Source organism: Marmota marmota, unplaced genomic scaffold (genome assembly GCF_001458135.2).
Source record: "Marmota marmota marmota unplaced genomic scaffold, marMar, whole genome shotgun sequence".
Lineage (NCBI taxonomy): Eukaryota > Metazoa > Chordata > Mammalia > Rodentia > Sciuridae > Marmota > Marmota marmota.
Window position 1 is genome coordinate 4,438,741 of NW_025999977.1, and position 14,394 is coordinate 4,453,134.

A 14,394-nucleotide genomic window follows, 5' to 3' on the forward strand; every position below is an offset into this window, starting at 1 on the left:
GACACTGTAAGCCCAATCACTTGCACAAAGATGTATCACCGTTGATGTATATCAGGTTGGTTCTTAATATCTATTGTATGCATGTGTGACACTGAATGCCATAAAAGCAGAATATAGGCATTTCTGTTGAAAGGAAGCAAGAGCCTTTGCAACGAGAAAATTGTCCTATCTCTCAACCAGTGTCAGAATGTGGAAATGTTTACAAAATGCTCATTAAAAGAAAAAGGGATTGCAAGATAGAAACAAAATCTAGTGCACAAGTTTACACTAAGGAGATAAGAAAGGCTAGGCCCCTCTAGGGGATTTTGTTAGCCAATTACTGCAACCTGACTTTTGGGGGGAGAGGAAGAATGAAAGGGGGAGGGGGAGAGAGAGGAAGAGCTTCCAAACTTGTCTGCAGTGACATGAGACATTTACGCTCTGCTAGATAAAACTGCCACTTAGAGCCCAGGAGAGCTAGACTTTCCTAGGTTGGCCTGGAGGCTTGAGCGGAGTCATGGATTCTCTGGTCCTGCGGCTGTGCGCTGTCTTCTGCCTGGTGGCTCACTCCGTTTCTGGCAGTCCCATCATGGGCCTTGAGCCTCTGGAAGAAGATATGCCCTTCTTTGATGATGTCTTCTCAGAGCAAGATGGTGTTGACTTTAACACACTGCTGCAGAGCATGAAGGACGAGTTCCTCAAGACGTTGAACCTGTCGGACATCCCTATGCAGGACTCAGCCAAGGTGGACCCACCAGAGTATATGCTGGAACTCTACAACAAATTCGCCACAGACCGGACCTCCATGCCCTCTGCCAACATCATCAGGAGTTTCAAGAATGAAGGTAAGTCTGCATTTTCACTGATGAACTTTGGCTTGGGCTTTTTCCAAGAAGGTAATTTTCAATGCATGGGAATATGGATAAGGATGAATACTTCCATTTGGGGGTACATATATACCGATAACCCCAAACAGTGCCAATTTTGATCTATACCATTTATATGGTTGTTTTGGAACCCCCCAAAAGGCACAGAAAAACACCTTTTAATAAAAAGCCGCAGAATGTCTATAGTTACGATATCCTAAGATCTTTAAAAAGTTTCAATTTAGGCAACAAGTAACACAAAACTATTGCTGGGCTGCTTATATTTTTGTCACTTTCCAGATGGGCCTCAATTTCCATTTTGGTTTTTACTTAGAATGGAAATAGTAAAAAAACATAAAAGCCTGGAAAGTTATGTTTTTTTTTGTTGTTGTTTTGCTCAAACTTTGGATGCTTCTATTTTGTTACCTTATTTAAGAAATCTTAGAATAGGATGGAGACTTGGATTGTGCAGATGCTTCCTGAAGTTGAACTGTGTTTGGTATGTTATGTACATCCTTGGAGCACTGTTTATAGGAAGTATGCAATTAATGATCCAGCTTGTCATTTCTGTATCTTTATGAAGAGGAATGTACAAGCTTTAAATTATTGCTGAGAAGTGTGTTTTCTCCTCTCACATCTTTAAATTCAGTAACTAGATCTAGAGAGCTAGCAAGTTAATCCTTTATTTAGTACGGTAGAGGAAAATTATCTATGATAGAAGCTATGGATTGAAGGAGATGAATTCTTTAGTATTTTCCAATCATGCTTTTACAATCATTAAGCAGACATAAAAGAGGTTTTGATTGATGTTGTCCAGATGTTCTGAAAGCCAAAAGGCAGTGGCAAGAAAGAACTCAAGATATGAAATTTTGAGAGTTGGTTGACTTGGGTATTTATGGATAATTAATTTACTCTATCCAAGCCTCAATTTCCTTATCCATAAAATGGGAGCCGTAATACCAACATAACACAGTTGAGGGAATCATGTGTTGCTACAGATAAGCACTTTGGTTTCCTATGAAGGGCTGGAAAAACTTTAATTGTTATGAATGCATTGCTTAAAATTGTAGGCATTGGAGTGTATGCTGACCAGGTATATCTTATGCCTTGAGATATTATTTGCCTTTAAAATTGACTGCTAAAATGTATATTTAGTAACATATTCCTAGTAGAAAAGCCAAGCTTAAAGATTCCTTTTGGAGGAGAGTTTGAATTGGAAACTGAGCAACCTCCTACTGTGGGAATGCTTCCTAAGGCTTCTCAGCACTTGTCCCAAGTGTCTGGCTCAGGGTGTGGGTGGAGAAGTGTCTGCAAGCCCTGGGAAAGCAAGAACACTTTCCATTCTCACTTCTCTTTGGAGGATTTGGGGAAGCCAGGTCAGAATGTGGAGTCTACCCAGTTTGTTATTGCTGAAGATCAGCGTGGGCAGGAGCACGTGTCTCCGTGGGCACTGAGCCCCTAAACCTCCCTCTGCCAGTCTGTGGGAGGAAATGCAGTCTGAAGACAAGTGTCCCCTCACTGATCTCACTCTGTTGGCTGCTATGATCTTCCATCTGGTCCTTCAGTTCTGCTCAGTGCAGACCCAAAATCTCCAAACTTAACTCACGTGGGAAAAGCAAGTGCCATATCCAAAATGGGAAAACTATGCCTTCAGTTCCCTAGCTCCACTCCTCCCTCCCTGCATCGTCTAGGGAAGTCAGTTCTCTGCATTGAGATCTAGTCTCTTTTGGTGCAAAATAGACAGAGGATCCTACTTGAATTATGGGCACATTGTAAGAACTACTTAAGGTCACACTTGCAAAGCCCTTGGCATGTGAAATTTGTGAAGAACATGATGAGTTCTCTTACTTTAAAATGTAACTCCTTCATCTATCACTCACTTCATCTGCATATGAAAAGAACTTCAGTGAGTTAATTTAAAAAATAAATTTTATTGGGTTATAATAGACATACAGATATCTGCATTTATTTAAGGTACATAATCATATAGGTTTGCACATATGTAAGCATCCACTGAAAGCATCACCATGACAAATACAGTGAGTCTATCCATTAGCACCATTTTTTTAATAATATCCATTATGCAAATTTTTCCTTATTTGCCTTTGCAATCTCTCTCTGCCACTACAGAGAACTTTTGCTTTGCACTTTTCTCATGGAGAGACCAGTCTCCTCTCCCATTTTTGGTCTTTTTGTGTTCCCTGTCCAGAGGAAGTAGTCTCCCTAATTTTTAGACTAGAGAGACAATTCCCAAGTTACTTCTGTTTCTTACCCCCAAACCTGATATGTTATAGATATATGTCATGCCCTTAACTCAGTTGGCCTGATGCCCAGAATCAACAAATAATTAACATCTTAAGACACTGTCTCTGTTTAAGGCATCATGGTAAAATACAGACGTAATAGGGAGTTTGAGTCATAGTAACTGCCCCAAGGATGTTGGCAATCTAGTTGTGAAGATTCATTCATAAAAATTACAACAGAAACAGAGTAAATGACAAAAGTCAGAGGGGAGCCAGAGAGAGCAAGTGCTCAAGTGACTCATAACGGAAGCTTTCAGATAGGGACTTGTTGTAAGGAGGGTCTCATAGGGGAGAGGCCAGAGATGGATAGGGGAAGGTGAGGCAAGAGGGCCTTCTGAAGATAAAAAGAGCATATTTAAATGTGCAAAATACAGGGGGAAAGGGAGGTGTTTTTTAGGACATGAAGATATCAATTGTCCAAAAAAATATTAATAGAGCAATTGCAATTCTGTGCACTGTAGAGGATGAATAGGAACTGTGGCTGGATCGAAAGACCAAGACCCAGTTAAAGCAGGTCTTGACAGTCATCCCAGTGAGTTTAAATTCATTGCATAGGTCAGTATTTCCCACTAGCAGTGTGGAAGGTTATTTTGGGTGGTACTCAGAATTGTGAAACTGTGAAATACATGAAAAATCATTACATATTTTTATTAATGTAGATTTTGTAAAATTCCAAATAATTATCACCTCAACCATAAGCCTTTCTGGTCTTTTAAGAGACATTAAGTATAAATTAATTAGATAAAGTTGAATAAAAGTATGAAAATAATATAATCTGGTAGGGATCCCACTGAAATCATGAGCTGGAAAAATAATTGGGGAATGTTGCTAAAGATGATAGAGAACCCCTCAATTGGTGGTCCTTGGTGTTGTGGAATCCTTGGATAGTCTGATGACAAATGTCTTCAGGGATTCTTTATAGATATATATTGCCTAAGTCAAGTATGCAGGAGCTTTGGGCTCACTGTAAAAATCTCAGATAGAAAGTCCACATGATAGTTTGGAGGTGTGCTTCCATGACTAAAGGAACTTTTAAGAAGTGTTTCATAAAGGTTCTTGAGTGATTTGTATGCATGCTGAACTCCTTGCAAGGTGATGGAGGTACAAGACTAAGGCAATCCATCTGCCCTCAGTATTCATTTTCTCCTACTCCTCCTTATAAAGGATCACAAAATCAACTGCCATGGTCCCTGATTAATGGCTGTTGTTATTGACCCTGATAGGCTTTGTTGACTAGAGCCAAGGCCAACAAACTTTTTTCTGCAAAGGTCCAGAGATAGTCAATATTCTAGACTTTGCAGGTCATATGTTCTCTGTTGAGACTACCTAACTCTGCCCTCAACCATAGACAATGGAGAAATAAATGGGTGAGGCTGTGCTCCAATAAAGCTTTATTAAAAAAAAAAAAAAAAAAAACAGGTAGCAGGCTCAATTTGGCCCATGAGCCATAGTCTACATGAAGATCTTTCAGGAAGATCAGTGCCCAACTGGAAGGCCAGATCTCCAACTCTGTGGGGATCTCCACCCATGATAAACACAAACAGGAAAAGCCATGAAGTCATTATCCATGAGAAACTACAAGAAAAGAACAATCACCACACACCCCATTTAATGACTCTTTACTGGTTAGAAAAACAGAGTGCTCTTCCACACCACCTCCAAGGTCCCTTCCAGATCTATAACTCAAAGGAGGGTAAGTTACTCAAGGAAAGCTGAGTGAGAGTTCTCCCGTCCATTTGGCGGTCATTTTCTGTGTTAGTTCTGAATTCTCAACTCAGCTTAGCATTCTGTCATTGACCTTTTGGTATTTTCTGTGTCACAGAATATTAACATGGTTTTTGTTTTCATTGATCTTTTCCGCTTATTTACTCTACATCAAACTTCCTGCATGAGCAGGCCTTCTTCTGACGTAAATAAACATCTGTTTTTCTATAAAACATACAGCAAGTCTGATTTTTTGCAAATCTCCCCCCCGCTTTTTTTTTCAGATCTGTTTTCTCAACCAGCCAGTTTTAATGGACTCCGAAAATACCCTCTCCTCTTCAATGTGTCCATCCCTCACCATGAAGAAGTGATCATGGCTGAACTCAGGTTGTACACGCTGGTGCAAAGAGATCGCATGATATATGATGGAGTGGACCGGAAAATTACCATTTTTGAAGTACTAGACAGTGAGGGGGACAACGAGGCTGAAAGAAACATGCTAGTCCTAGTGTCAGGGGAGATCTATGGAACCAACAGTGAGTGGGAGACGTTTGACGTCACAGATGCCATCAGACGTTGGCAAAAGTCAGGCTCGTCCACCCACCAGCTGGAGGTCCACATTGAGAGCAGACATGACCAGATCGAAGATGCCGGAAGGGGACAACTGGAAATAGACACCAGTGCCCAGAATAAGCATGACCCTTTGCTTGTTGTGTATTCTGATGACCAAAGCAATGACAAGGAGCAGAAGGAGGAATTGAATGAAATGATCGCCCATGAGCAAATCCCGGAGCTGGATAACCTGGACCTGGATGGTTTTTCCAGTGGACCTGGGGAAGAGGCTTTGCTACAGATGAGGTCGAACATCATCTATGACTCCACGGCCCGAATCAGGAGGAACGCCAAAGGAAACTACTGCAAGAGGACCCCGCTGTACATCGACTTCAAGGAGATTGGCTGGGACTCCTGGATCATCGCTCCCCCGGGATACGAAGCCTATGAATGCCGTGGTGTTTGTAATTACCCCCTGGCAGAGCATCTCACGCCCACAAAGCATGCCATTATCCAAGCCTTGGTCCACCTCAAGAATTCCCAGAAAGCTTCCAAAGCCTGCTGTGTGCCAACCAAGCTCGAGCCCATCTCGATCCTCTACTTAGACAAAGGTGTCGTCACCTACAAGTTTAAATATGAAGGCATGGCGGTCTCTGAATGTGGCTGTAGATAGGAGTCCTGTGGCTTATTTAATAACTGTAAATGTGTATATTTTGTGTTTTATTTAATGAGACTATTTAATGAGGGTGTACAGATAACAGAGGCTTGCTGCCTTAGGGAAATGGACAGATTGGTTTATTGTAGGAAACGCATATTTTGCTAAACAATCTAGTCCCTTGCAAACTGTTTTTGTCTGAACTTGCCATTTCCAGGCAGTCCCATCTTTAATAGGAATGGCAAGTCACACTACTTATTCTCCAAATCAATATGGAAAGAGCAACCCCCAGCAAAATACAGCACCAGAAAATATGTCTATAAGTATATGTGGACATACATGAAATTAGGAAAATCTTTGGCTCTAGAGGAAGATAATACTCATATACATGCATGACTCACTGAAATATATATGTATGAAAAGCCAATGTTACGTTCTCAGTCACCTCTTCTCTGAATAGGGTCTATGTCACTATTAAATTCACATCAGGAATTTAATAGTCGTAGGAAGTATTAACCATTGTAGGAAGATATCTGAAGATATCCTGTTATCTTCAGAGTGTCTGAAATACTCTGGAAAGTGTAGCTGTTGTCAGTTGAGTTCTGCCATGGCTCAGAGCAGCAGGCCTGGTGAAGGAGGCTGCATGCTCGAGAGGAAGGTTTTTAAGATAACAGAAACCAAACAGCTCCGGGAGGCAGTAGCCCCAGAGGTACAACAGCACAATAGCAAAGAAGGAGCCCCATAGGGACTAAAGTGCTCTAAAGGGTAGCACCTGGTCAAGAATTGAAGACAGAGGGGACTTGGGGATGAACTCAGATGACAGGTCTTTCTGGCTGCAGGGTGTAGAGCAGTTGGGAGAGGGAAAGGTGGGAAGGATATAGATGCTGTCCTCAGATGAGTTTGTAAAATCCAAAGCAGTTCTAATTGGAGAATCAAATCTTTTAGATGAAATAAAAATGATCAAAGAGCCAGAGGAGGGAAACAGAAGGGAACTTTTTGTCAGATTCTTCACTTCTTAAAATACTTGTCTGTGCTTCATAAACTTTCTCCCTTGCCTTTGCACCTCTGCTTTCTCTCTTTTCCTTCTTTCTCTCTTTCCCCAATTATCCTGTGTCCTCTGTCTCCATTGGCCTGCTGTGAGCCGGAGGGAGGTCGCCAACAGATTTGCTCTCAGGGAGAAAGGAGTTAGTGATCTAATGTCTAGATTTCCCCATGATATTTAATTCGATTTTATTTTAATAATATCCTTCATTACATTTTTTATTCATAAAGAAATCTTAAGTACAAGAAAAAGAACACCAGAATCCAAATGAATACATTGAAATGTGGGAATAGGCACATGAGCAAATGACTTACAAACTTAGCTTGAATTTTGAGATCAGATTTGCTCATGGTAAACACCTTGCAGCTTTCCCATTCTGCCTTCTTCCCATTTTGGAACTGGCCAGGACTTAGGGGCTGGGAAGTGTTCCCAACAGGAATGATCTGGCAGGCAGCTAATTCCGCCTAGATGGAATTTCGCCTAGGTTGGAAGGACATTGAGATTCTGGCTGCCGTTTTAGTGCCCCCGAGCAGAACCATGCTCTGTGCAGGAGGAACCAGAGTCCAGCAGGTCCCACGCCATCCTGATGTCTCCAGGCAGAGGACACAGACCATTTACACTAAAATAGAGAGTGCGGTTCCAGGATGTTGCCACACCCTGCAGAACGCTTCATTAGGAAATCTCGCGCTTTTTATTTTTAGCCCTGGAAAACTATTAGCTTCCTTTCTGAAAACCTCTTGAGGTCATAAACTCATGTTGCCCTAGAAAAAGAGGTCAGGAAAGCTGTTTTGAAGATCCTTTTCCCAAGTTGCAGCTCAACTGTATACATTTATTGTTCATTGGTTCCCAGAGGGCAAATCCTCGGGAATTTTTTGCCCCTGGAAGAGTGATATTTTGACTATCAATGGGAATTGACAATTTGAGGTAACCATAGTACTCAGAAGCACTCATTTCTGGTCTGACTTCCATGTGACATGTGGGCACATGTGTGTATGCTGTGCATGGGCAGGTGGCTTTGGGTAGCCTCGCTCAGCATCCTTGGTGGAAGATGGTGCATTTTTCATACTCCATGGTACGCCACGTAGTCTCAATACTCCAAGGTACTTCTCCTAAGGACACTGTAAGAGATAAACAGTAAAACCTCTTAAACTATATAGGATAGTTTTTTGGTAAGTTTTATTTATTTTTATGTCTAAAACACATAAGAGAGTGGTGTGCTGGTAAATCCTTTACAACCAGCATGCGAGGGTGGGAAACAGTCCTGATTCACAAATCTCAATAGTGTGAGTACTCTCACCATGGCCTACTTTAAGCTACCAATGTGATCCCATTTGGCTTGCAAACTTCCTGAATCTATAACAATCAGCTCTAGGGAGCTGTGTGTGTGGCAGCCCCAGCAATCCACTGACATTAGCATGCCAATATTAGAAAGCTGACCAGGTGACAACCCCTTCATCCTGGGTGCCCACTGCTGGCTCTACCAAGTTTCTAGAGAATCCTTGTCTTGAGCACTTGTAATCACTCTGCTGTAGAAGAGAGGTGAAAACCTAGGCTGTCTGTAATCAGGCTGCATATCCCAAACGTTTCTCCATTTACTGCAGTCTAGATATAAACCTGTGTTTCTATGATGTTCTTACTTGTAAGACAGGAAGACAGAATGTCACATATTGGATATTCAAGTGTTGCTAGTTGTGTGATTATTATTATTTGATTTCTTCTATTAAAAAGTGAAAAGTCAAAATACATAAAAAGGGGATTCTCCCTGCTTCTAATAGCACACCTGCAACTCTGCTGTATTACTACAAAGCCATACAATTGTCAGATCCTTAGAGCTTTCTAATGTTTTCTTTGCTCATAGAGCTTTTGCTACAGCCCACACCAGTCTTTTATTTCTCTTCCTTAGAACAACAAAACAAAACAAATTTTATGGCAGAATTATGAGCACTGAAGTTGAAAAGCCTAAACTCCTGAGAAAAATTATAGCAGAGGCACTTGGGCAGCCCACAATCAAAATAGTCATGTAAAAGTTTCTAGGCTTCCTACTATTTATTGACTGATATATTTATTTTTGTAATATAGTGTAGAATACCAAATATTTTATTTTTATGTTTGTGATTCCCTCCTGAATATTCTTCTGTGCATTTCAAATAGTACCCTGTCCCAGAATATGGCTCACTTAGCATATATGGCCTGTATTTCCATCTCTCATTTTTTTTGCATCTAAATGTCCTGTTATTTTAAGGAATCTTGTCCTAAGCTTGCCATAACTTTGTATATTTGTGTCTTGTAGGTATGCTGTGAGCCTCTTTGTGTATTCACTGATTTGTAAATAGTACAGTTTTAACCAAAGTGTCGATGTTCCAGAAAATAGCTAACCAATAAATTGCCATGCCATTTCATAAGCTGACATTGTCATTTTTATCATGAGAGGCAGATACTGTCCAGCTGTGAGGGAACATGATTGCTACTCAGTGAATGGAGGTGTAACTAAATTGGATTCCACCTAAACAGATGTGCTCCATCTAAATGTACCCTTTGCCTTCACAGATCCACCAATTCAGAGACCCGATTGGCTAACTTTGTCATTGGACCAACTGCTCTCTAAATGTCAAAAATATTAATTCAGTGATTCCTCAAGAGTTGGCCTCAAAGGGCCAGATTCTTTTCCAGTGTATCATTGTTGGTCTGGAAAATTAATGACACAAACTTGTTTTCGAAACTGTTACTAAATGTTTTCATATTCTTTCTAATTTATAGTCTTCAAGTAAAAGATATATTCATATAAAGAATTTTTATATATTATTTATTATTGAATTCATCAACAGAATACAAAGCCCAGGCATGTTCTGGCAAAACTATTTGTCATTTATCTGTGACCCAGAAGGACATCACTCTTTTTAAGGATTGTAGATCTTTGTCAGAGACCGTAGATTATACTTAGCCCTTTGCGGTTCTGTAAGCTCATGTGGTAAAGGAAGGAACTGTGTCTCTGTGTATTTTCTTGCCCCTAAAAAAGGACGTTTGACTTCACCCATTAAATGGAAGGAAAGTAGATTATACTGTACTATAGCAGTAAAAATGGTGTTTCTGCATGTGGAAATGTACTCATAAGTTAATAACTCCATGAAGGAATAACTGTTGTGATCAGCATGTTTCTCACACACACACACAAGCACTAACTTTGTTGTTTTGTGAACAACTGGCCTGATTGTGGTGGGAAGACCTACTCACTGGTGCCCACCTGATGGGCTTCCATGCATGTGGGAAATCCATTAATACCTCAGATGCACCAGATCAGCCGAAACACCATCACATTCTTGGGTAAAACTAATCTATTATTCATTTTCAGACTTATTTAGTGATTGTTAGATTGAAATGATGATGGAAATATCTTACACTGTGTTCAAAAACCAAATGTGTACATTTGAAGTCATCTTGTTAAATAAAATCAAAAAATTATTTTGACAAGAATTATTGGCAGCTATTTTTCCTTGAGATGAAAACTTTTTCTTGCAATGAAACTTCTTGCTGGATTCTTAGAGAATGGCCTGATGAAACGATCAGTTATTTGGAACTTCTCAATGGTCTCACTAGAAAGAAAGATTCTTAGTATATGGTTCTCTCATCTGATAAGACTTTGGGTAAATCCCCTAAATGCAGAGACAAACACAGAAAATGAAATTGGCTCCTTTGTCGCTAACTGGGAAATATTTCTCCTTCAAATTTCAAATGAGGCAAATTAAAGAGAAATTACTTTGGGAAAAATATTCAGGCTAAATTTTCACTATGATGATTAAACTCCACAGAATCTCAGTTACCTAGTATGCCCTACTCCCTTAAAGCATGCCAAAGCACTTTTCATCTCTGTGAATGTCACTGATGCAAAGGGAAACTGCTACCTTCTTAAGGGTACATATTACATTTTTAGAGGTCTCTGCCTCAACTACTCTTAGTTTAAGGAATAGTTTGGGTCATTATGTGTACTAGTCACTGGAGACAGCAGCAAAGGTAAGCAGAAAGTTGTTAGTAATTCTTCCTTATAGGTTACTGAAGTCCATCCTGGTACCCCTTATAACCTCCCAATCCATAACTCTTGGGGCCTCACATGCGTGTCTAATCCGCCATCTTCATGATAGGTTTAAGGGTAGCTCTTCTGCCCTTCTGGGTCTACTGTTTGCTATTCCCTACAATGATGTGTGCTATGATTTGAATTTGTTCCCCAAGTTCATGTATTGGAAACTGAATCTACAAATCCATATGTTAATGATATTAATCGGTGGGACCCTTGGGTGGTGAGACCATTCACAGATCAGTGGCTAATGGGCTACGCAGAAGTGCTGTTTTATAAAAGTGAGCTCTCCCTGGCACTCTTGCTCCATCTCACTATGTGATGCCTCCCTCTGCCATATTATGATGCAGTAAGAAGACCCTTACCAAGTGCTGACCAGATGGCAGTTCCATGCTCTTGGACTTCCTGGCCTTCTGAACTGTGAGCTAAAGGATCTATTTTTAATGAATCACCTAGTCTCAGGTATTTTGTTATAGTAACAGAAAATAATGTGTATCTGAGCATGTGGCCAGTCAAAGGTGGTTTTCTCAACTGGATGGAAACAGATGGAAGGGCTGGACCTGGGCTGAACCTGTCACCTTACAGGCAACAGGCCTGGTTGTCAGACTCTGGTTGTCCTGATCTGGAAGGCAGTTCATTCTTATGGCAGAATGTGGGACTTGAGGGGCACAGAGATAGCCCAAGGTAGAATAAAATTCCTCCCATCAGATAATCATCCTGCATCTCATTTGAGGGGAATCCTCCAATATCCTGTCTGGCAGCCTATCTCTATCCAGGATGTTAGCAGGGAGAAAAGACCTTGTCCTTGGCTAAGTCCTCACAAGGTTGAACTGGGTGACCTGTCAGCTCCCTTCCCTTGTGACAGAGTTCCAGTCACGGGGGAAGGGAGCTGAGCACCCAAGATGGGCTTAAGCCAGGGTTGGACTGAGGAAGCCTGAAAAGCCATTCTTACAACTTGATTTTGAATCTTTTAGCAATCTATTAATTCTCTCCTATAATAAATAATTCCATTTATGGATGTCCCTCGGGGTGGGGCTTGGAACCACTCTCCACATGTGGTCTGACCTGAGTATGGAAGCTCTGGCTCTGCCGCTTTGTTCTGGGGTTTCTTTTCCACTGATGCGGGCTGGGATTGCATTGGGCAAACACAGGGCTGCAAGTTACTGGGGGGCGGGGAGGTAGTTTAAGATAAAAACTAGTAAGAGAAAAAGAATTATGTTCAAAGTGCATATTATACATGAATAATAGATTGTGAATTCTAAGCGTGCTCCTAATGTCAATTGATCTTTGTGGTATTGTGGGAAAATAAGGCCATGAGACTCACTGCATGTGACTCTAGTCACATGGACGAGAGCCCACTTTTGCACAGAAGTGACTATTTGTAAATAAGGGGCCTATTTGGAGAAGGTGAGAGCTTGTTAACTTGGGCGGTTATAAATGGATTATGTGATTATCTTGGACTCACTCTCTTGAACTGTCAGCTTACAAGAAACAGTTCCTGCCCTCTCTTAACTTTCCTCAGACCATTCACGCAGATCTGAAGTAGCTCGTCTCACCCCAAGAAAGCCCCCAAATTCACGGGTGCCTCTGTCCATTTTTACTTTAAAATGTGATTCTGAGAGTCATAAAAAAAATCAGGTCACCCAGTTCAAATTAAGATTCTTGACGGCAGATGTGGAGCTGTATCAAATTGAAAGTCAGTAGAAAATTTTCACACACAGAATCCTGGGCCAACTTCCTTGCACAGCATGGAAATCGTTTTAGAAAATCTAGCTCTAGCCTGTCATTAGTATTCCTGACTCAAATGTGTACCATAACCCATAATTGTGAGGAAACATCAGATGAACATTGGAGAACTTTCTACAAAATAGATGGTACATTTTAAAAAGTCAATAAAAGGCAAAGGAACTGTACACGATTAAAAGACACTAAAAAGATATGACAGCTAAGTGCAAAATATAATTCTGGGGCAAACCCTAGGCACCCCCCACCCACCCCCTGCCAAATTCGTCAAAAGGACTTTTGTTAAACTCACTTCTTCTCTGCTAGTAGTTGGTAAACTATTAATTGCACATTCCTAAGTGACATTCATTTAAAGGAATCTTCTGCCTGATTACTGCTCTTTTTCTGAAGCAGTTAGAATTCGTCTTAGGAGGCACGAGGAGGCTTTTGCTCAATGCAGTGACTAAGAAGCCAGCAGCAGGCAACTGTCATTCCAATGAGATCTTTGACCACTAGGCGAACTCAACAGAAGGCACAGAGCTCAGGGGAAAGTGTTCTTCAGAGTGGCCATACCTGCTGTCGATAAATGAGCTGGAACACAACATTTTCCTGAAATAACCAAGTTCAACACTCTATTCCCCGAAAGGAAGCATGCTTTTCAGGCAAGAAGCCATCTGTTCCAAGTGTTTAGAAAACAGCTCTCCAATCACTGGTAATTTAAACTTCCTTATACCCCAGTTCAATGTTTGATAAGGAAAGAGTGCTAACAGGATAGGAACTGAGTTACTATATTAAGAAACAGAACAAAAACCAGCCCCCTGCAGTTATTTTGTTTATGCTGCAGACCCATCTGTTTTAATTAACATCATATTTACATGAGATCAGCTCCTGTGACTTCTTTTGCTGTAACTTCACATGTTTTGCTCTTTGTTGTTTTTCATTTTTTTAAAAAAAGTTTCTGCAAAAATAAAATTGCAAAATATGATTGAATGGAGTGTAATGGTGGAATCACATGGTAGCACTCTATTTCCCAAGGGCCAGGCCGACTACAATAATAATTCCTAACACACGATTCTCCCTGCTTTATATGTGATGAACTAAATCACAGTGGAAGGAGGCACACATCAGAACTCACACAGCCAGGCAAGAGTTGAACTAGGACTTGAACTACATGTCATGCTGCTTTTTTGTTTAAAATAGTCATTTGCACTCTGAGTCCTGATGACCCATCCTCTATTTTTATTTCTTCCTAAGATTGTCGTAGGTCTGGAAGAAGTTTCAGGCTTTAGTTGCTCATGGGAGTTCTTTGAAAACCTGCAGTTCCTGTTACCCGACAGCTGGTTGCTGACTCCTGCAATATCCAGAGATTGGGAGTCCAGCCCAGGTTCTCGTGAGCTCATGTTCCATGTGCGTCTAGAAGTTTAATTAGATGATGTCTCATTGCTATCCTTTGCTGTGTATGAAGCCATACTTAAGCAGTGCTTTGAACTATAAAGCTCTTT

At 40.8% G+C, this 14,394-nt stretch overlaps 1 protein-coding gene across 1 annotated transcript; it reads left to right on the forward strand.

Moving 5' to 3' along the window:
* The first annotated feature begins 342 nt into the window (after positions 1–342).
* On the forward strand, positions 343–10,572 carry Bmp10 (bone morphogenetic protein 10). Its single transcript, XM_015479575.2, has 2 exons — positions 343–824; positions 5,137–10,572. The coding sequence occupies exons 1-2, from the start codon at positions 497–499 to the stop codon at positions 6,075–6,077; spliced, it is 1,269 nt and encodes a 422-aa protein (XP_015335061.1). The 5' UTR covers positions 343–496; the 3' UTR covers positions 6,078–10,572.
* Positions 10,573–14,394: the final 3,822 nt, after the last annotated feature.

What these genes read in the sequence shown, in the direction of transcription:
- Bmp10 (XM_015479575.2), top strand. Translation starts at nt 497, where the DNA reads ATGGATTCTCTGGTCCTGCGGCTGTGCGCTGTCTTCTGCCTGGTGGCT. An exon ending in CAGGAGTTTCAAGAATGAAG is followed by an intron (nt 825 to 5,136) that starts GTAAGTCTGCAT and finishes TTTTTTTTTCAG; the next exon opens with ATCTGTTTTCTCAACCAGCC.